Genomic DNA, 21491 nt, shown 5'->3' with positions numbered 1-21491 from the left:
TTTTCACAACTCAAAAACTGTGGCAACATACAAGCTTTAGCTAGAAGTCTCAAATCGTAGACATATGTTTTAAAACTTTGAAACCGGAGTGTGAAAGTGTGGCCTTTTCTTCATTTGTCACAGTTAACAAACTGTAGATATTTTTAGCCGCAAATAAAAATCGCGGAATTATAATTTTCACTTAAAACTATGGCCTAAGATGAAAAAAAGATACCCCGCCAGAATTTCCCTCTTTTTTTTAGTTTCTCTCTCGTTAATTATTTATTTTTTATTTTTTTTAGATTAGAGAAAAGAAAAAAAACATTGAAATGTAAATACAATAAAGTGCCTCATTCTAACCTAATTTTTCCTCTCCTGTTCCTCACAAAAGGATTTCCCTTCTTTCTCTCTCTTCAAAACCTTCGTCCCTTCTTTCTCATCAGAAACCCTAGTTCATTCTCACCTAAGCTGAATCTGCAACTTACAAACCAACACAAAAGAATCACACTCTCTATTTCTTTCTCACCTCTCTGCTATCCTCACGGCCATGGCTTAAGAACATCAATCAAAATGCAAAAGCACAACCACATAAACCCTCGGACCCTGTCGGTCCCCGATCCCTAATTCATTATTGAGAGTGATTACAAATTACAAGGTAATTAAATTTGTAGACGCCAAATACATATAGAAAAAACAAGGTATGCAGCTTTTATCTTTTGCTCACTTTCAACCTTCGTTCTTCTGCTCTTCTGAATTCGTATTGTTTTAGATCTTGCTTTTGAAAGCTCTCAGGGATCTGTTAGGGTTTTTTAGATAAACCAAAATCAAATATATAAACCCTACGCTGAAACGAAAGCAAGACGACGGTTTATCCTGTATAAGGAAAAACAAGATATCTCTTATGAAACAAATACAAGATTCACCCATTCACGGCTTCCTTCAAACAAAAATCAGTGTTTACGATGGCCATGGTAGTCCTCTCATTCTTGATTTGGTACATTTAGCGCATTTAATAAACTTCAACACTTATCGTCCATACTTAATAGATTCTTCATTTTTGTTGGTTTTGACACAACATATTCCACCTTCATGGTGTTTTTTCGGTATCGCTGCGTTCTTTACATTTAATTTACTCACTTTTAAAAAGTTGTATTCGTGTCAGTGTCGGTGTTTATATTTCTTAGCTTATCTCACTAACATGTGATCATTGACAGGTGAGGGTGCTGAAACAGATAGGAGTTTACTATTGTGAGGTCCTTTAATTGGATCGGATCCATAATGGACTCCATTCACGGCATTACCGGTCCAAGTGAGGGTTTTCCTCGGGTTCTTATACATTTCACTTTCGATTTTCTTTAATTTTCTAGTTGTTAAAATATTGTCTATTCCTTTTCTGTAGAATATTCTCAGAGGAGAGCCCCTCATGCTTTTGATTTTGAATTTGGTTTTTAAGGTTTGATATTCATTTGAACAATGCCATTCTTGTTGAAGATAAGCACAAATCTATGTAAGATTTTCTGTTTTTATGTTTTTTTTTCTCATTTCAGATTTTGATTCAAATCTGTATTGTAGCAACTATAAATGTTTTTGCAGCATGATCTTGAGTTTAGCTTATTTAGTTTGGTTATTTGAGAGTTTGGTAAACATGCTAATTTAATTTTGTTTCGTGCTAGAGTGTATTTTAGGATAATCTTGAGTTTTAGCTATTTATTTGGTTATTTGAGAGTTTCTTAAACATGTTGATTTGATCTTATTTTGTGCTTGTTAGAATGTTGATTTGATTTTATTTTGTGTTTTATCTCTTAGAAAAGAACTTTATACCCTTCCTTATCACTTACTTGATTGGCACCATGTTAAATACCTATGTGCTAAAGAAAATTTGTATCATCCATCTCCAATCATACAAAATACTTTATGGCCTTTTCTTGACAATCTTGTTGAACCTCTTATCATGCATTGGCCCTACTCAATCTTGCTGAATCATGTTATGAAACATATTCACTACGAGGATCAAAACACTAACTATATCTGTCTTGGTCCAGTTAATAAGGTATTTACACTACATGTAAAACATATACAGGTACTAAACATGATTTGTTGTTGGTTGGAGAACCCTAATTTTGAAGCTTTTAAGTATCACACTAACCACATTTCTTTTCTCTATGGTATTTTCAGGCAGCCATTTTGTTAGCAAACTTGTCATTTATCATTGTCGGGAAAGCAACGGAAACAGAAGAGTTCTTCGATGCGGTTAATTTCATTTCATCTATGCAGGTATATGTTTGGAATTTAATGGAGTAATTGATAAAAGAAAATAATTAAGCCAAATATCCTTTTATTTTAATGCTAGATTATGAAAAATCAGACAGGTCTTGTGATTACTGATCTTCCACTTATGATTTCGGTTTATTTTTGGCTTAAAATTCATATTCTCTCGGTAATTCTTTTCATGGTGTGATAATATAGGAAACTCTCTGTCTCATTGTCAAAGTCAGGGAATCATAATGCTTTGGAAGTTGATGCTATGGACAAGATTCCTTGTGTGAGTTAACTTTCCATCTGCTAATTGTTAGAATTAGTCACATATTTATATCCTTAGCTGTACTATGTCACTGATTGAGAAAATATTAAGCATTCAATCAATTTAGCATTCAATAGGTTTATTGTAATTACATTATTAATACAAGTGAGGTGTGTTGTTTTAGACACAATTACAAATTCAACAAATAAATCAATCTAATTGAACTTTATTTATTAGCCCGCTGAGGGGAGATTTCTAGTTAATTGAGTTCATATCTTGCGTATTCAACTATAAATTAAGCTCGAGAGCATTTAATTGACAAAGTCGGTGTGATGTAAAATTAATTGAACTTGTGGCAATTAGTTATTGCTGGGTTTTGGGGTTTAATTTTTTGATATCATCTAAATTTTTGTCACAATAGGTTAATAAAACTGTTATACTAGTTTAGGTATCCCATCTAATATTTGAGTTGACATTATTGTTCTTCAAAATGAAGTATATCCAATTTATATATTATTTGCTTGTCCATTTCTTCCAAAAAATATTTTGAAATTTTGGTATGACAGAACCCGGATGTCATCTATGATGTCGTGACATCTGGTCTGTTATAAAACTGCAAAAGTAGGATATATAATATGATCTTCAATTTTAACACTAGCATGATAGAAGATCATAAGGATATTGGAATCATTTATAATGATAGCACAGAGATTACAATCAGGTTTTGATCTGGGTTGATTTGCTGAAAGCACATGCTTTGAAAGAATTCCCTGATGTCATAACCGATGTTATAACATCTTATACCAGATCAATAAACTAGTGTAGAACATAGATAACACAAAGAATTGTTAACCCAGTTCGGTTCAACCAACCTACTCTAGGGGCTACCAAGTCAGAGATAAATCCACTATGATAGTATCAATTCAAAGCTAAACTCCCCCGTTTACAACTTCTCACTTAATCATTACCCAAGTTAGATTTCTATCTAAGACTCACCTAGATATGAGGCCCCCCTCAAATCCCTTCAATCACGACCATTGATAACAAACAGACGACAATAAGAACAGAGTGAAGTCACACTTCAAACACACCTTGATCTTGCTTACCAGCTTCGATCAAAAGACACATAACTCAACTCTTACCTACAAGTTTAGAGTGAGAACAATACTTCTCTTCCCTACAGGTTTAGAGAAGAACATGGCAGCCATCCCATAGTTCGGATGATATACCTTAAAAAACCCTAATGTTTACATCTTTTCAATATTCGGCTTGCTTAACAAACTAGATTACAAAGCTTCCTATTTATAACTTATTCCCAACTGGACTTGGACCTTCAATCACAACTTTATCTGCTATTACAAATCAGCTAAAATAAAGGTCTTTAAATCATAAGTTTCCTAAATTGTCTCCTGTGGTGTCGTTTTTTTACCTCCCCGTTTCACTCGGGAGGATGGCACGCTAGACCCTTCACGCGAAATTTGGAAGGAGAATGCGCCCGGGGCGGGATGAATTTTGTTTCAGTTCTTCCTACGATATCACACGAACTTTTTAATTATCCTAACGAGTAGGAATGGGGAAAAAGATCTCAAATAAACCCTAGGAGTTTGCTAAGTGTGGGGATTCACCTAGACTAGAAATTCTGGAGTCCGGGGGGTCGGTTATACATAGGGAAGAGTTTAAGCACCCTACATATACGTAGTACTCTACGGGAACCTTCTCTGTGTCTATGTGTTTGTGTTTGTTGCTGAATGATTAGGAAAGTTTCTCCTTTGTGTTAGGAGAAGGAATTGAATTGATTTGAAAAGACAGACAGACAAACTATTTTTGGTTTTTTATTAGCTCGCTGAGATTCCTTGTGAACCTCATGCCTACATACCCCTAATGGAAGTCAGAGCTTTTTGTAGTTCGGAGAACTAATTAGGGAAATTAATGATTTTTTGGTGCCTTGCTTGAAGCTCAAGGTTGAAGCTTGAATTAAATATCTGTTTACAGTAAAGAGACACGAAATCATCTTTATAGAGAGGTGTTTCTACTATTCCACCACAATCATTTTTAAAGTGACAGAAAAGCTAAAATTGTTTCATTAAGAGAGGGAGCCTACTTGGTTGATCAAGTATGATGACCACATGCCTCTTGAATGAAAGATTCTCGACCAAATTAGGAAAAGTTGTACAAGTCTGGGTTGTGTGCCAGATCATGTCTTTCATGAGTCCTAAATGGGAGAATGTTTGAAATGATTATTTGTTTGAAATGATTATTTTGTTTTAAGTGATTGTTTGTGGTGAGATAGGAGAAATATCTTCCTATAAAGATGAGCTATGTCTATCTACTGTTTGAAAGGTTTGATTTTGAGTTGGCTTGTATGAGGCCCAAGCTTGAGGCTTTTTTATTTCTTTTGATTGACTTTGGGAGATGACTCCACTGGGGATTAATTTAAACTGAGGAGTTTTGTGTCCTGTACAAAGCCCAGAATTGAGGCTGACTCTAATTGGAGAGTGTTTATTTGATGGATTTTATTTGGTGTTCTGTACAAAGCCCGGAATTGTGGCTGACTCATTATTGAGGAATATGTCTTTTACTGACTAAGACTGGTGAGATTGTCTTTTGAAAGAATGAATTTTTGGAAGCTAACCCTTTCCAGGCATGATTGTTAAAATGAAGGAGTGATTGGAGGCTGACCTTTTCCAGGGGTGATTGTTTTGCTGGAGAATTTATCTTTTGAAAGTTTAGTTTTTGGAGGCTAACTGTCATACCCCAAAATTTTCCCATACTATTTCTCCTATTCAAGTTCAAATCAATACACAAAGCTCCAAGACACACTCTCCTAAACAGGGCTCAGAAACTAGGGTTTGGTTTATTCAAAGGAAAATCAATGAATCAATGGCTCCAAGGCATCCCATATGGCTCAAAACATCTCACATTACCTCTATGACAAGTATCAAGTCTCAGCTTAAAGGATTGATCACTCAAATGTCCAGAAAGTCAACAGTCTACTAGCTTGACCTAAAAGTCAACTGTGGTAAAGTACAAGTAAAACTTCTGATTTTTTGTCAAAATCCTCATATTGAAGTATGATTCACCATTTGATCAAGAATTGATCATGTTTCATCAAGGAAAGATCAAAAATCAACAAATCAAAAAGTTTCTAAATTAGGGTTTGTATAGGAGAAAGTCAACTAAACTTTGACCAGCCATAACTCTCACATGGAACATCAGAAATTTTCCATCCAAAGCTCATTTTGAAGGAAATTGGATTCCCTACAATTTTGTCTCTCACATGCCAAGGCTAAAAATGCTTCATTTGAGAGATATGGACCAAAACATTATAGGTCCTTTTCAAAAGTCAACAAAAAGTCACTTTTTTCAAAAGAACACACAAGGAGCATGGAAAATAATTTTAATATGAGACCAAAGACACTGGTTAGAGGACTCTCTAAGGTTTCTAAAAAGTCCTAGAACTCCTCCATACCTCAAATATTGAGAGAGATAGGCCTTGTCAAAGTTGGACTATTTTTGAGGGAAAAATGTGAAGGAATTTGAATATTTTTGCAAATGGGCCCAAGTTATTTTGATTCAATCTTGATCCACAAGTTATCCAAAGCCTAAATATCAATTTCCACGAATTTACTTAAATTATTTGATTTATTATGACTTTTTTATTCATATTAAAAGTGATTAAAATTAAAATAAATCATATAATTGAAAGAAATTTGATTTTATTTTATTTTTAACCAATGCCAATCATCATTTAAACCAAAAATTCAATCCAAATTCGTGCAAAAGAGATTGGCCCCATAAAGATTGAAATTGAGCCAAATTTAGAAAGGATATGGAGAAAATTTCAATCAAATTTTTATCACATTCAATCATTGATCCAAAAGATATTTGATCAAATTTTATTGACCTATTTCATCTCATATATATACAGATCAAAGCCAAACGCCAGGGTTACAAAAAACTTTTTGCAAGAGAACCCTAACCCGAAGCTAAAAAACTCAAAGAAAATCAAAGTTCCAACTCCTAATTGCAGGACGATTCAAGTGTTTTTGTTGATTGCAAAACGTTCCCTGGTGTTCATTGAAGCCATTCCAATCTTCACACGCAAGAAACGCACTCAGAATCGTGCCAAATTCTCCACGGTTTGCACTACCTGAAACTTGGTCGATTAGCCTTACTCATGCATCATTATCAATTTTAATTCATGTATTTGTATTTAATATTGTGTATTGATCGATTATGGAGATTTATGGACACTGTTATGTTGTTATGCAGGCTCACCATGGTCCCTCAGAGGCGCCTCACACAGAATCACACGCTAAGTTTTCCAAATTTTTTTCTTTTTATTACATAATGTTTCTTTATTTTTTTTTTATACATATATATATATATATATATATATATATATATATATATATATATATATGTTTTCTATTTGTTTTATTTATAAAAACTATATATTATTTTCAAAAACCCTTTTTTTACTAATAATAATATTTGGTTTTAATTTATTTATTTTCTTTAATTACATTTATATTACTTAAATTATTTTCTTATACATATTTATTTTCTTTTATTCTCTTTTATTTCTTTATTTATTTATAATTAGTAATTCCTTTTATTCAAATTATTTTCTTATTTATTTTAATTATATTTATTTATTCATATTTATTCAAAAATCCATTTATGTTTTATTTTAACTCTAAAAAATCCATAAAAATTGCCTTTGTGTATGATTTTATTTTCTTCCTCCGATTTAATTAATTAGGTCGCGAGACCAATAATTAATTAAATCGATTGCGTTACTTTATTCAATTTACGCCCAAATTAGGGTTTATGATAATTTGCCATACACTAAAAAAATATTGCTCTTTCTGTGTCCTTTTTAGGGTTGACTTTTCAAATGCCTTCCGGTTATGCGCCTGATCAAGATCCGAAGCTAAGTATTCAATCTAATTATTATTTTAAAATCTATTTTGTTTCCTTTTAATTAGGGTTTGCCTTTAAATAAAATCTTGCCTACATTCACTTTCTTCCTTCTTTTTTTGCCTTTGCCTTTGCCAGATATTTTCAGGGTCAACCCCCGACTACGAACCATACCAGATCAAAATCAAAGCTAAGTGTTTATCTATTTATTTTAATGTCTTTTATCTTTTATTTTTGATTAGGGTTAGCTATGTCTGCCTCTGAACTGATAATGCACTCACCCTACTTTTGCTTGCTATTTTTCCCACCATTTCAGGATTTGCCAACCGTCAAAGCTCAAATAGTCGGTAACCCTAAACTTTAATCTCCTTTATTCTTCTGCTTTTATTTATTCTTTATATCAAACCCGCTGGCTTCATTCCCCCTTTCCTCCGCTGGTTTCTTTTTCCCTTCCTCATATTGCTATTATTACTGTTAATATTCATTGTTGTGGCTAGTAATCTTAGGGAGTGCAAGCCTTGAATCAATTTAGAATAATTAATTACAAGATAAACAATTGAATTTAATCACGTGATTGTTGCACCCACACACACTTTTTGGTAACCCCTCTTGTTGCTTGTTGCTTGTTGCCTTGTTGCCTTGTATTTTTTTGCAGAATAGCCATTGTCCCTCGAATACGAGGATACCTCAGCCGTGCTGCCTCGATTATGCAAAGGTCATAAGACCCTAATGATGCTGCCTTCGATACACCAATATGACCTCGACCCTCGGAAGTTGCCTACAAAAAGGCTGAGGTATCCTCTGGTTGCCTACGAAAGGCTATTCTGGTCCTTCCCTTAGACTACCTGCCTCTCTATGTCATGGGACAGTCTTATGGCGAACGACATTGCGACGACCCTTCAACCTCCAAATGAAAGGCTTCCTGCCCTCTTATGGCAATGATAGATCCTTTCACCCTGAAAGGCTAAAAGAACATATTTTTTACAAATACTAAAGTAATTGCTCCTAATTGCCTTGCTTTGGCTAAAACTTTTTCATATTCTTTCTTATAAACCTTCAAAATGGCTACGCTCATTTACGAGCTAAAGTCCGTATTCACTTCTTCTACATTTCTTAAATCAAAGAGCAAAGCAATTAAGAGCCCATGGATAACCATGGATGCAAAGGGTGCTTTACACCTTCCCTTTGCATAAATTACCCCCCGAATCCGTTTTCTTTTAAAAAGGTTTTTTCCTGTTCTTTTAGCCTTTCTATTTAATTTGGATAAAATAAAAGTCGGTGGCGACTCATGCTTAACCGCGACATTTTCGATTATAAAGGTCAGTTCACCGTATTACAGAACTGGCGACTCTGCTGGGGAATTAAATATTCGATAAAAGAGGGGTTACCTTAAAGTTTAGGATTCACCTTAAATTTTTTCTATTGTTTGCTTTGTTTGCTTAATTTTTGCAGGGCTGTTTTGGGTATTTTGTTGTGTGAAAGATCCTAATCCGGATCTGAGTACCTTAGGTAAATGGCATGAGATCAATGAGACTGCACAGCGTATACTGATGTGGTTGATCTGATGGCCATCGTTAGTGTGACACATTGTTTTGTCCTGGTGTTCCTTCGGATCCGACCTGAGGAAATGCTTGGCTGCCGCGTGGTGTCATTAAACACTAATTTGCCCTTAGAACCTTAGTCGAACTTGACTTTGGCATATTAGAAATTTTTGAGGTATGGAGGAGTTCTAGGACTTTTTAGAAACCTTAGAGAGTCCTATAACCAGTGTCTTTGGTCTCATATTAAAATTATTTTCCATGCTCCTTGTGTGTTCTTTTGAAAAAAGTGACTTTTTGACTTTTGAAAAGGACCTATAATGTTTTGGTCCATATCTCTCAAATGAAGCATTTTTAGCCTTGGCATGTGAGAGACAAAATTGTAGGGAATCCAATTTCCTTCAAAATGAGCTTTGGATGGAAAATTTTTGATGTTCCATGTGAGAGTTATGGCTGGTCAAAGTTCAGTTTACTTTCTCCTATACAAACCCTAATTTAGAAACTTTTTGATTTGTTGATTTTTGATCTTTCCTTGAAGAACCATGATAAATTCTTGATCAAATGGTGAATGATACTTCAATATGAGGATTTTGACAAAAAAATCAGAACTTTTGACTGTACTTTACCACAGTTGACTTTTAGGTCAACCTAGTAGACTATTGACTTTCTGGACATTTGAGTGATCAATCCTTTAAGCTGAGACTTGATACTTGTCATAGAGGTAATGTGAGATGTTTTGAGCCATATGGGATGCCTTGGAGCCATTGATTCATTGATTTTCCTTTGAACAAACCAAACCCTAGTTTCTGAGCCCTGTTTAGGAGAGTGTGTCTTGGAGCTTTGTGTATTGATTTGAACTTGAATAGGAGAAATAGTATGGGAAAATTTTGGGGTATGACAGCTGCCCCTGTTCAATTTTCTTAAACTTGAAGATGTAGAGTGGTTTGTATACCAGTCGGTATCTGAAGGTGGAAGGGGATTGAACACTAGAATACCCAGAAATTTGTACCATCGGGGGATGGCTTTAGATGCCATCCAGATGAGCATTAAGATAAGTCATGTATCTGTACTTGAATCAGTAATTGTTTGAATATTGATCGTGTCATTACTGTTCGTAGTAAATGAATTAAATCTTTGAGAATTGGTCGTGTCAGCACCGTTCGTAGTAACTGAATTAGACTTAGGAAATAGTTGATCGTGTCCACACCGTTCGTGATGATGGGATTAAATCCTTGGAAGTTGATCGTGTCAGTATCGTTCGTAATACCTGAATTAGATCTTGGAAAAATGATCGTTTCTACACCGTTCGTGATGATAGAATTAGATTCTCTTGTCGTGTCAGCACCTTTCGTAGTGACTGTATTACATTTTTGAAAAATAATTGATCGTGTCCACACCGTTCGTGATGACAGAATTAGATCTCTGACCGTGTCAGTACCGTTCGTGGTAACTGAATTAGATCTTTGAAAATGATCGTGTCACCACCGTTCGTGGTAAATGAATTAGATCTTCGAGCGTTGACCGTGTCAGTACCGTTCGTAGTAGCTGAATTAGATCCTGGAAAGTTGGAGATTTCGTTCATTTGTCTGTACCTGTATTCTGTAGTAGGTGTAGCAATTCGTATAATGTCATGATGCATGCGTTATGTAATGAGTCCCTCAAAGTAAATGAGAAACGTCGTATGTTATGCATGAGTTTATTATGAGATACTATATGCAATGTATGGGTATGTATGCGATGTGTGATCATGATTGATATCATATGAAGTATTTTGATCGGGACCCTGATGTTTTTATCTTGTCTGGAAGATATACGACTGGGGATTTATGATTTCTTCTTGGGGATGAATAGTGTCTTGACATGCCCAGACTAGGGATAAGAGGTATTGATAAACCGTGTTGGAGGAGAGCGAGGTGTCGGGGAACCGGCCATGTTGAAGATGTAAACTCTATCGGGGAGCTATGTCTTGTTGTTAGTATTGAAGATATCTTCTTAATGACTACTCTGTGGGGATTTCTTCAGATTGTTGTCTTTGAAGTAGGACTTCTGGATTACTTTAGACATTGTCTCTTTGCCTTTCCTATCTAATGAACTAATAGATATTTTTACGAAAGAAAAGAAAAGATAAATGATAATCATGTTCATATGCATATGTTTATTCAAAATTATCATTGGACGTTTGCGTATTCGAAAAGGAAAACTTGAAAATAGAGAAAATAACTTGTATTAAAAAAGCCATGAAATAGGCGAAATAAAGGAGAAATTGGACACAGTGATGTTGTGAGGACCGTACCTAATGTAAGTGGACTTTCCATAGCAATCTCTTAAATTTTCTTTATTGCTGCATTAAAGGAGAAATTGGACTTTAATCAAGTTCCGATCTTGTCATTTAAATTATAAACTAAGCTTGAGGGTAGGTGTGCATCTAATTTTTCAGTTTTATATCATGAAAGTTAATTAAAGTGGTTGCCTTCTCAGTTGACTTTAACCGGATAAATATTAATAGCTAACAAGTTTCTCGATTTCCTATTTTACTTTGACATATAGTTATTGCTGGGTTTCAAAGTTTAATGACATGATTGCATGTAGAATTTGTCTTCAATAGATAAATAAAACTATCATATGCTAGTTGAGGCATCCCATATAATGTCTGAGCTGCCATAATCTTGTTTTTCTGTTCTTTCATTAGAATGACTTACTAACTAGTTTTTCCTTTAAGTATACAAGAAGAGAACATTTCATTACATATATGTTTGTGTTAGTTAGGTATTTGATTTTCCATCTAACGTTAAATGCAGAGTCACCATCTAAACCTAGAATTGACCAGTTGGGTGAAGAACATATGCTTGGTTCTACCTGTACGAAGTTAGACTCTGAAATACCAAATAGGTTAGTCTTGTAAGTAATAATTATCTCCATGTTATTATTATTATTTATTTGTATTGGCTTTGAATAAATTATCTCTAGATAGGTTATTTTTCTTATCAATCAATTTGCAGGTCTGGGGAAACTGAGGTTTCAGTGTAAATTGTAAATGAATCTAAGATATTGACTCTAACTGGGAATGTAAATTTTTGAGTTGCTTTGTTAGGTATGCTATTCTTTTGGTTTTCGGATAAATAACTGTTACCCCATGCCATTAGGGCGAGTTTTGGTTTTCCCCCCTATTAGTTTTTTTTGTTAGATTCCCCCCTTATAAAACACAGATTCTGTTTTCAGAACACCCTATCCCTTGTTTGGCTGACTGGGCATAGGGAATCTGGTGACGTGGCATCCATGTGGCGTACGTTAAAAACAAAAAACAATTTTAAAAAAAAAAATACCGAGTTAATATATATAAAATGTTAATATATGTAATATATCATTTCAATGATAACATATATAATATATCAGTTTCAGTTCAAACATTAAACATAATAAATCAGTTGGCCTAGTGGATGTGTCTCATGCCTATAACATTGAAGACATGGGTTCGATACCCATTGCTTGCAAAATTTTGGGACAAAAACAATTTATTAAATTTTACAAACTTAAAATAATAATAAATAATTTGCCAAATCGTCATTAAAATAAATAAAAAATATAAAAAAAAGCCACCTGGGACATTACCATAAATAAAAAATATTATAAAAAAGCCATGTTGGACACAGTCAGTGCCACGTAGGACACAGTCAGCGAAATAGTGACAAAGGAGGGGACTGCAAATGGAATCTGGGAGTTACGAGGGGGGAATCTCAATTTTTTTTAAGGGGGCGTAAATCAAAACTCGCCCTAATGGCAGGGGGTAATAGCTATTTATCCCTTGGGTTTTTTGTATCCAGTTGTAGAAAAGGATCTGCATTTTGTTCTCTCTAACATACCTTGATGATGATGTACCTTTTGTTGGATAAATTAAATACGGTCTTGGAAAGACAAAAGAAAAATTCTCCTAGGGTATCCAAAATGGTTTATTCTCATAGGAAATAGTTAACCATTAAATGCTAAGTTTCTTTTATGTCTGTTTATGTTTTCCTGGTCTCTATATAAAGACCTTCTTTTGTAACTACAACTTTACTTTTGCAATAAACCTTTGCAAGTCAATATAAAGAGAGTAGTTTGATCTGTTACCTTCAAATTGGTATCAGAGCTCATGGAAAATATGATGAATCAGATGCCATTGCCGCAACTGTCGAAGTCAAACTATGAGAACTGGAGCATCCAGATGAAGGTGCTGTTTGGATCGTTAGATGTGTGGGAGGTTGTAGAAGAAGGGTTTGAAGAACCAGAAACCACAACGGAAAACACAGCAGATCGGAATAAGGCATTGAAAGAGACGCGGTCGAAAGACAAAACGGCATTATACATGTTGTTTAGAGCAGTAGACGAATCTGATTTTGAGAAGATTGATTGTTCAACTACTTCGAAGCAAGCGTGGGATACACTAGAAACGGCGTTCAGAGGAGCGAATAGAGTCAAGCAAGTTTGTTTGCAAACTCTTCGAGGAGAATTAGAAAGGATGAAGATGAAGGAGACGGAGTCCGTGTCAGACTACATCACGCGCGTGCAAACAGATGTAAATCAACTGAAACGAAATGGAGAAGCAATGACCGATGCTCGATTTGTCGAAAAGATTTTAAGATCTTTGAGTGACAAATTTGAAAATATAGTATGCGCAATAGAGGAGTCGAAGGATCTTGCGAAAATCATTGTCGAAGAAGTCGCTGGTTCACTTGAAGCACATGAACAGCGCAAAATACAGAAGAAGGAGGAGACACATGATAATGCAGAATAAATAAAGGAATCCACTAGAGATGAAAGAGAACTCTTATCTCAAAACTGGTGCGGTCGATGACGTGGCCGTGGAGGTCGAGATGGTGGTCGAAGCTATCAGAACAATAATTTCGAAAGAGGACATGCAAGTCAACAAAATTGGCATGGTCGAGGACGTGGTCACAGAGGTGGCAGGTCGAACTACTCCAACATCGAATGCTACAAATGCAATAAACATGGACACTTTGTGAAGGACTGCAACTCATACAGTTGCTACAATTATGGAAAAGGGGGACATCTTGCAAAAGACTGTCGATTCAAGAGGAAAGTCGAAGAGACAACAAACCTCGCTCTAGAAACAGAATCAAACGAAGGATTCTTGTTAATGACCCAAAAGGAGACAAACACAGAAAATGACACTATATGGTATCTTGACTCAGGAGCAAGTAATCATATGTGTGGTCACAAACATCTATTTAAAGAAATAAAGAAAATTGAAGATGGTCATGTATCCTTTGGAGATGCGTCGAAAGTAAAGGTTGAAGGCAAAGGATCAATTTGTTATTTGCAGAAAGACAACGTACTTAGGAAAATACAAGATGTTTATTATGTACCAGATTTAAAAGCAAATATTTTAAGTCTGGGGCAACTCACGAAGAAGGGATATTCGATATTTATGAAGGATCGAATACTGCATTTGAAGGATAAATCAGGGCACCAAATTACTCAAGTCGAGATGGGAAGAAATCGAATGTACAAGCTGAATCTGAGAAGCGTTCGAGAAAAATGTTTGAAAATTGATACTGAAGACCAAGTAACTCTATGGCATCTACGTTTTGGTCACTTACATCATGCTGGGTTAAAAGACTAGCGGGAAGGAACATGGTACATGGATTGCCTAACATGGAGTTTGAAGAAATTTTTTGTGAAGATTATGTTTTTGACAAGCAGACGATAACTTCTTTTCAAAAGAAGGCATAATATCAAGCTAAGCACATCCTTGAATTAATTCACACCGACATTTGTGGACCAATCACTCTAGAATCTTTCTGTGGTAAGAAGTATTTCATTTCCTTCATCGATGATTTTTCAAGAAAGACTTAGGTCTACTTCTTAAAAGAAAAGTCTGAAGCATTCAAAGCCTTCAAAAGGTTTAAAGTAATAGTTGAAAAGTCAACTGATCGACACATCAAAGCCCTTCATTCTGACAGAGGAGGAGAATATACTTCGAAAGCTTTCATGAAGTATTGCGAGGAGCAGGGTATAAGGAGATTTCTAACTGCAACATATTCACCTCAACAAAATGGGATTGTTGAAAGAAAAAACCGAACAGTCCTTGACATGGTACGGTCAATGCTCAAAAGTAAGAACATGTCGAAGGACATTTGGGCAGAAGCTGTGCAATGTTTAATTTATGTTCAAAATAGATGTCCACATTCGAAGTTGGGAGATCGAACACCGCAAGAAGCGTGGAGTGGACAGAAGCCGACAGTGTCTCATTTTAAAGTATTTGGTAGTGTTGCTTATGCACATGTGCCAGATCAACGAAGAACAAAGCTTGAAGACAAGATTCAGAAGTATATACTAATTGGGTATGATGAGAAAACAAAAGGATACAGGTTATTCGACCCCATAAACAAAAAGGTGGTAGTAAGTAGAGATGATCGAGTGAATGAAGCAAGTAGCTGGGACTGGAACAATTCGACAGAAGATATAGTCGAAACTGAAGAACCCTTAGTCAGTATACCAACAACCCAGAATCAGTCGCCAAGGTTTGAAGACTCTGAAAATGAAGATGAACCCTCACAGCCCATAATGAGAAGTTTGCAAGAGTTGTATGATAATACAGAAGAAGTACATCTTGTGTGTCTGCTAGCAGATTCTGAGAACATTAGTTTTGAAGAAGCATGAAGAGATGAGAAATGGAAGAATACCATGAACGAAGAGATTAAATCTATCGAACATAACAAAACTTGGGAACTTGCAGAGTTACCAAAAGGAAGTCGAACCATTAGTTTGAAGTGGGTGTTCAAGAAAAAGATGAATGCACAAGGCAAAGTTGAAAGGTACAAGGCGCGACTTGTGGCAAAAGGATACAAGCAGAAGGAAGGAATTAATTATGAAAAAGTATTTGCACCAGTTTCAAGAATGGAGACAATTCGACTGCTCATTTCTCAAGTTGCTCAGTTCAAATGGCCAATATTTCAAAATGGATGTCAAATCAGCATTCTTGAATGGTGTGCTCGAAGAAGAACTCTATGTCGAACAACCACCGGGATACATGAAAGACGAAAGCAAAGGAAAAGTGCTAAGACTCAAGAAAGCACTTTATGGATTAAAGCAGACACCTCGGGCATGGAATACACGCATTGACACTTACTTCAAGAAGAACGGTTTCCAGCAATGTCCCTATGAACATGCCCTATATGTAAAAAAGAATAAAGGAAATATACTGCTCGTTGCTCTCTATGTCGACGACTTTATTTTCCTGGGCAACAGTGATCAAATGATTGAAGAATTCAAAGGTCGAATGACACGAGAATTTGAGATGACGTACGTAGGTCGGATGAGTTTCTTTCATGGTATGGAAGATCAACAAGAAGAAACTGGAATTTTTGTCTCACAAGAAAAATATGCAAAGGACATTCTGAAGAGGTTCGAAATGGAAGGTTGCAATCCAATCTCGACACCAACACCAATGGATCCAAGAGTCAAGCTTTCAAAATTTGATGGGGGGAACGTGTCGAAGCAAACAAATTTCGAAGCTTGGTCGGAAGTATTCGATATCTCACATGCACTAGACCAGATCTTTCCCTAAGTGTCGGAATCTTGAGTTGATTTAAGGAAGAACCAGTTTACATACACTAGAAAGCTTTGAAGAGAATTCTTCGTTACATCCAAGGAACTGTGTCACTTGGAATGTTTTACTCAAAAACAGAAGATTACAAGCTAACAGGTTACTCCGACGGCGATTGGTGTGGAGATATAGATGATCGAAAGAGTACATCAGGATATGTATTTTTTATGAGAAATACTGCATTCACCTGGCTCTCAAGGAAGCAACCAATTGTGACACTGTCGACAATTTAATTTCTGGGGGAATTTTGTTGGATAAATTAAATACGGTCTTGGAAAGCCAAAAGACAAATTCTCCTAGGGTAGCCAAAATGGTTTATTCTCATAGGAAATAGTTAACTATTAAATGCTAAGTTTCTTTTATGTCTGTTTATGTTTTCCTGGTCTCTATATAAAGACCTTCTTTTGTAACTACAACTTTACTTTTGCAACAAACCTTTGCAAGTCAATATAAAGAGAGTAGTTTGATATGTTACCTTCACCTTTTGAAACATTATTTATGACTTGGTGTACGTACAAGTATTACTTACCACTTCTATTATAGTGTCCTAATTATAGCTATCTTCAGGACTATAGTAGAAGCTAATGCTAGCATTGAAATATTAAACTTTTGAATATATTTATGATACTTTCATGATCGCATAATCTAATGCTAGAATTGTATTTATAAGCCATGGTTGGTGTTAAGTGTTTTTTCTAATTTGTTGTCAAAGCATGTATACAATTCTTGTTTATTTTATATTTTGATCATAAAGTTTAGATCAATGTTTAGGTGTGTTAGTTCCAAATTGTGGCCTACATAAATGGTGTAAAACCGTGTGCAAAACTCCGCGGTTTTAATTAGTGACCATGAACAAACCGTGACAAGACCTAGGCAACTAAACCGTACGTATGCCATACATTAAATGAGAACCGTGCTCTTACAATCTGGCCATTGTTTAGAACTGAGGCACCCTTAATCTAGATACCTAAACCGTGGCCTATACAAGCCACAAATGTATATCAAACGTGGCCCAAACAAGAAAATCGTGGCTTATACTTTAAGTCGCGCCCGCATATCCCACAGTCAGGTTTCCGTGGCCAAATCGTGACCAAAACATAAAACCACAATTATTTTGTATATTGCCGCGGTTTCGTGGCCGTGGCAGATGACATTTTTTTTTTGTAGTGAATTTTTTATAGGATTTTTTAATAGCCTAAGCCTAACCTATTTAATTAAATATATTTTTAAAAAACATAAGCTTGACCTTTTTATTAAATAAGTCTGATCTAACTTTACTTTAAGTAGGCTAGACTAAATTCCACTTTAAGCCGAACCTTTTAGAAAAGTCTATTGAAACTAATAACAAATCTGTTTTAATTTTAGAAATAAAATGATGAGTAATTTAGTATGTTTATTATATATTTTATATAATATAAACGGAAAAACTATCATTGCAAATTTTAGGTAATAAATATTCATTCTTATGTTTGAAAATTTTAATATTCGTTTTAATTTAATATATCCAAATTTAAATAAATTATTCTTTTGACTTTAGAAATATCACATTTCTTTAACTTTTTTGATTTTACGATTAATTTATTATTTTACCAATTATTCCTATATCAAATATTTTTTTAAAATTTATTAGCATTTTATTACTGTTTAGAAAATCTGAACTCTATCTTTTAAAATTACAATATGTTTTTCAGTTAGAACTTCAAATCTATAAATACCTCAACATCCTCTTAGCTTTTCCTCAAATCATAGAGTACACTTACTACAACCAAAATCTCAGTGGTAGTGATATTATGGCTCTTACTTTAGGAACTACATTTTCTCATATACTCATATTTATAGGTTCACTCTTAATATTCCTAGTAACCCCTTCATCTTGTTTTAAGCCCAAAACACTTTTTAGTGTTTCTTCAAACTTCACAACTGATTCAGGTTATTCATCTACAATGGCTACTTGGTATGGACCTCCCGAAGGTGATGGGAGTGAAGGTATAAAATAAGTGTTGTATCTATAAAATTATTATTTTTTAAATAATTGTCACTTTTAGTTTATAATGTAATTCTAATTTTTATCTTTCAATTTTTCTATCTAATTAATACTTTTAATTTATTATAATTAAATAAAAATAACTATTCTCTCATTTATTTATCACATTTCCTTAATCCATATGAAATGATCAACTATAATAATTATTTTGGGATGGAGGGAGTATAATTTTTTGTCACATGTAGTTTTTTCTAGTAAAAATAAAGGTTAAAATAATTTTAATGAATACATTAATCAATTATGTAGGTGGTGCTTGTGGATACCAAAATGCTGTTGGTCTGCCTCCTTTCAACTCAATGATATCAGCAGCAAACCCCTCCATCTATCAATCAGGCAAAGGTTGTGGTTCATGTTATCAGGTATAACGATTAAAAGAGAAGTTGTGAAAAAAATTAAAAAAATTATTAGTATTGACTTTTGAACTTGTTTGAAAGTTATTAAATATTTTTATTAAGAATTCACATATTGAATTTATTTTGTTCTAATATTAGGTGAAGTGCACTGAAAATCCGGCTTGCTCAGGAAACCCTTTTACTGTAGTTATCACTGATGAGTGTCCTGGTTGTGATCATTATTTTGATTTGAGTGGAAAAGCTTTCGGTTCCATGGCAATTTCAGGTCAAGCTGACAATCTACGCAATGCTGGAAAAATACCAGTCGAATATCAAAGGTACTATCTATGTTTCTTTATAAGAATTGTTTTGATATGTTTGTTTAAATTTTTCGACTTTTTTTTTGCAGAGTTACATGCAATTACCCAGGTGTGCCGATAGCTTTCCATGTTGACTTTGGATCTAACCAAGACTATTTTGCAACTGTTATTGAATATGAGAATGGGGATGGTGATCTCAAAACAGTTGAACTCAAAGAAGGAAATTCGGAAACTTGGGAAGCTATGCAACAATCATGGGGTGCTGTTTGGAAATTTAATAAAGGGGCACAATTAAATGAACCATTTTCTATTAGGCTAACAACAATTGAGTCTGGAAAAATGTTTGTGGCTAATAATGTGATTCCTGTAGGTTGGCAGCCAGGTCAAACTTACCGAGCAATTGGAAATATTAATTAAACCTAAAAGGTCTATATATTTGGATTAGCACTATGTATCAAACTCAATGAAGTCCTTTTAAAGTGGATTTTGGATTGTAATATGTAATCAATTAATAATAAAATTGTACAATTGCTTATAATATATTATGTCATTTATACATTTATTCTTTATTAATTCACAAAAAAAAAAAAGATCTTAAGTAAAATAGGAAGTGCTCTGGGTAGTCCACTTGTTACCGATGAATTTATAGAAAATAGGTTGACGGTATCATATACCCAAATCCTAGTGGAAGTTGACATTACATAAACCCTAGCCAAATAGATAACTATAAGGGATACTGGATTAAATAAGTTGAAGCAACCAATCGAATATGAATGGATGCCTAAATATTGTGAGAAGTGCCAAAGAGTTGGCCATAATTGTGTTTAAGTGAATAGGAAAATTCCAAAATAATAGAGGCCAAAAGAATCTAATTTGGGTGAGACAAAGGCAACTGCACCTGAGGAGAAGGAAATGGAGAAAACAGTAGAGGATGAAGGTACAAGCTGGACTACTATTGAATGAAATAAAAGAGGAAAAGAGGTTGTCAAAGAAGTAATGCCAGAGGTAATTTTTAGTCACAATACTTTTGAATCACTAAGTCTTTTGAATGAGGCCTTAGTGATGAAAGACAATACGTGATGATATCATAGAATGTTAGGGGGCTGAGTAAACTATGTAAGATCTTAGAGATAAGTTCATTCTCTGTAATCTTAGACCTGAAATAGCTATATTGATTGAAACTAGGGCAAGAATTAATAAAGCCAAAGTTATAAGGGTTACATTAAAATTCAAGGGTAGGTACTTGGATAATTATGAGAAACATGATAATGGTCATATTTGGCTTATGTGGGATGATAATAGAGTTGAAGTTAGGCACATTAGTAATATTAGCCAACTTATACACTGGGGAGTTTATGACCAGAGGGGGCTTTTCTTAACTTGATCACAACCATCTATGCTAAGAATCAACTGGACCAAAGAAGATTGTTATGAAGGGATATTGAAAGATTGCATCAAAATCAACAGGGGCCTTGGGTTTTGCTGGGAGACTTTAATAATGTCCTTAGAGCTCAGGACAGAGTTAGAGGCAAAATTGTGACAGAGGAAGAATTTGTTGAATTAGAGAACATGATGGAAAAGGTTGGTTTGGTTGAAATGGATAGTTTCGGAGATTATTGCACTTGGTCAAACAAACAAATGGATTGCAACATCTACTCTTGGATTGATAGAATCCCAGGTAATATGGATTTGCTGCTAATCAATGCAGACTCTACCCTTACTGTGATGGCTCCCATTGTATTAGATCATGCATTACTTTGCATTAAGGGGAAAGACAAGGTATACAATAGAGGAATCATTTAAAATTCAAAAATTGCATTGTGTAGATGAAAGGCTTTCACAAAGTTGTAGATGATAATGGGAGACAAAATATTTTAGAGTCCTCTATGCACATTCTTTGGCGTAAACTCAAAAGGTTAAAGTTCACCATTAAAGATCTGAGTAAACCTCTCCATGGACTCCATAATAAAGTGGAACAAGTTATAAGGGAATTGGGTGAAGCCCAATTATTTTTCACTGATGACAAAATGAATCTAGAGATAATTGAGAAGGTGAAATACTGGACTGACCATGTGCTCAAATGGATGGACATAGAAGATATGGATTTGAGGCAAAAAGAAAAAACTGACTGGCTTATACTTAGAGATGGAAACAGTGCATATTTCCATGCATCCATTAAGTCTAAGAAGATAATTACATGAGAAGTATAACCAAAGAGGATGGCACTT

At 34.7% G+C, this 21491-nt stretch overlaps 2 protein-coding genes across 14 annotated transcripts; both read left to right on the top strand.

The window, feature by feature from the left end:
- The first annotated feature begins 359 nt into the window (after positions 1-359).
- Positions 360-2706, top strand: LOC131635097 (probable oxidosqualene cyclase). 13 transcript variants are annotated; one of them, XM_058905704.1, is made up of 6 exons: positions 360-634; positions 1194-1288; positions 1433-1486; positions 2022-2059; positions 2155-2276; positions 2446-2706. In XM_058905704.1, the coding sequence occupies exons 3-6, from the start codon at positions 1453-1455 to the stop codon at positions 2528-2530; spliced, it is 279 nt and encodes a 92-aa protein (XP_058761687.1). In that variant the 5' UTR covers positions 360-634; positions 1194-1288; positions 1433-1452; the 3' UTR covers positions 2531-2706. The 13 variants fall into 13 exon arrangements, 9 of the variants coding, with proteins under 9 accessions (XP_058761687.1, XP_058761683.1, XP_058761684.1 ...); XM_058905700.1 differs by having other exon boundaries at positions 1379-1486; XM_058905701.1 differs by having other exon boundaries at positions 360-677; positions 1379-1486.
- A 15616-nt stretch (positions 2707-18322) lies between these two features.
- LOC131635106 (putative expansin-B2) lies at positions 18323-19763 on the top strand. The gene is made up of 4 exons (XM_058905719.1): positions 18323-18553; positions 18858-18970; positions 19103-19281; positions 19353-19763. The coding sequence occupies exons 1-4, from the start codon at positions 18358-18360 to the stop codon at positions 19678-19680; spliced, it is 816 nt and encodes a 271-aa protein (XP_058761702.1). The 5' UTR covers positions 18323-18357; the 3' UTR covers positions 19681-19763.
- Positions 19764-21491: the final 1728 nt, after the last annotated feature.

This window comes from Vicia villosa, unplaced genomic scaffold (genome assembly GCF_029867415.1).
Source record: "Vicia villosa cultivar HV-30 ecotype Madison, WI unplaced genomic scaffold, Vvil1.0 ctg.001425F_1_1, whole genome shotgun sequence".
NCBI classification, from domain to species: Eukaryota; Viridiplantae; Streptophyta; class Magnoliopsida; order Fabales; family Fabaceae; genus Vicia; species Vicia villosa.
Note: the sequence above shows the minus strand (reverse complement) of the source record. Positions and strands in the feature narration are given on the sequence as shown.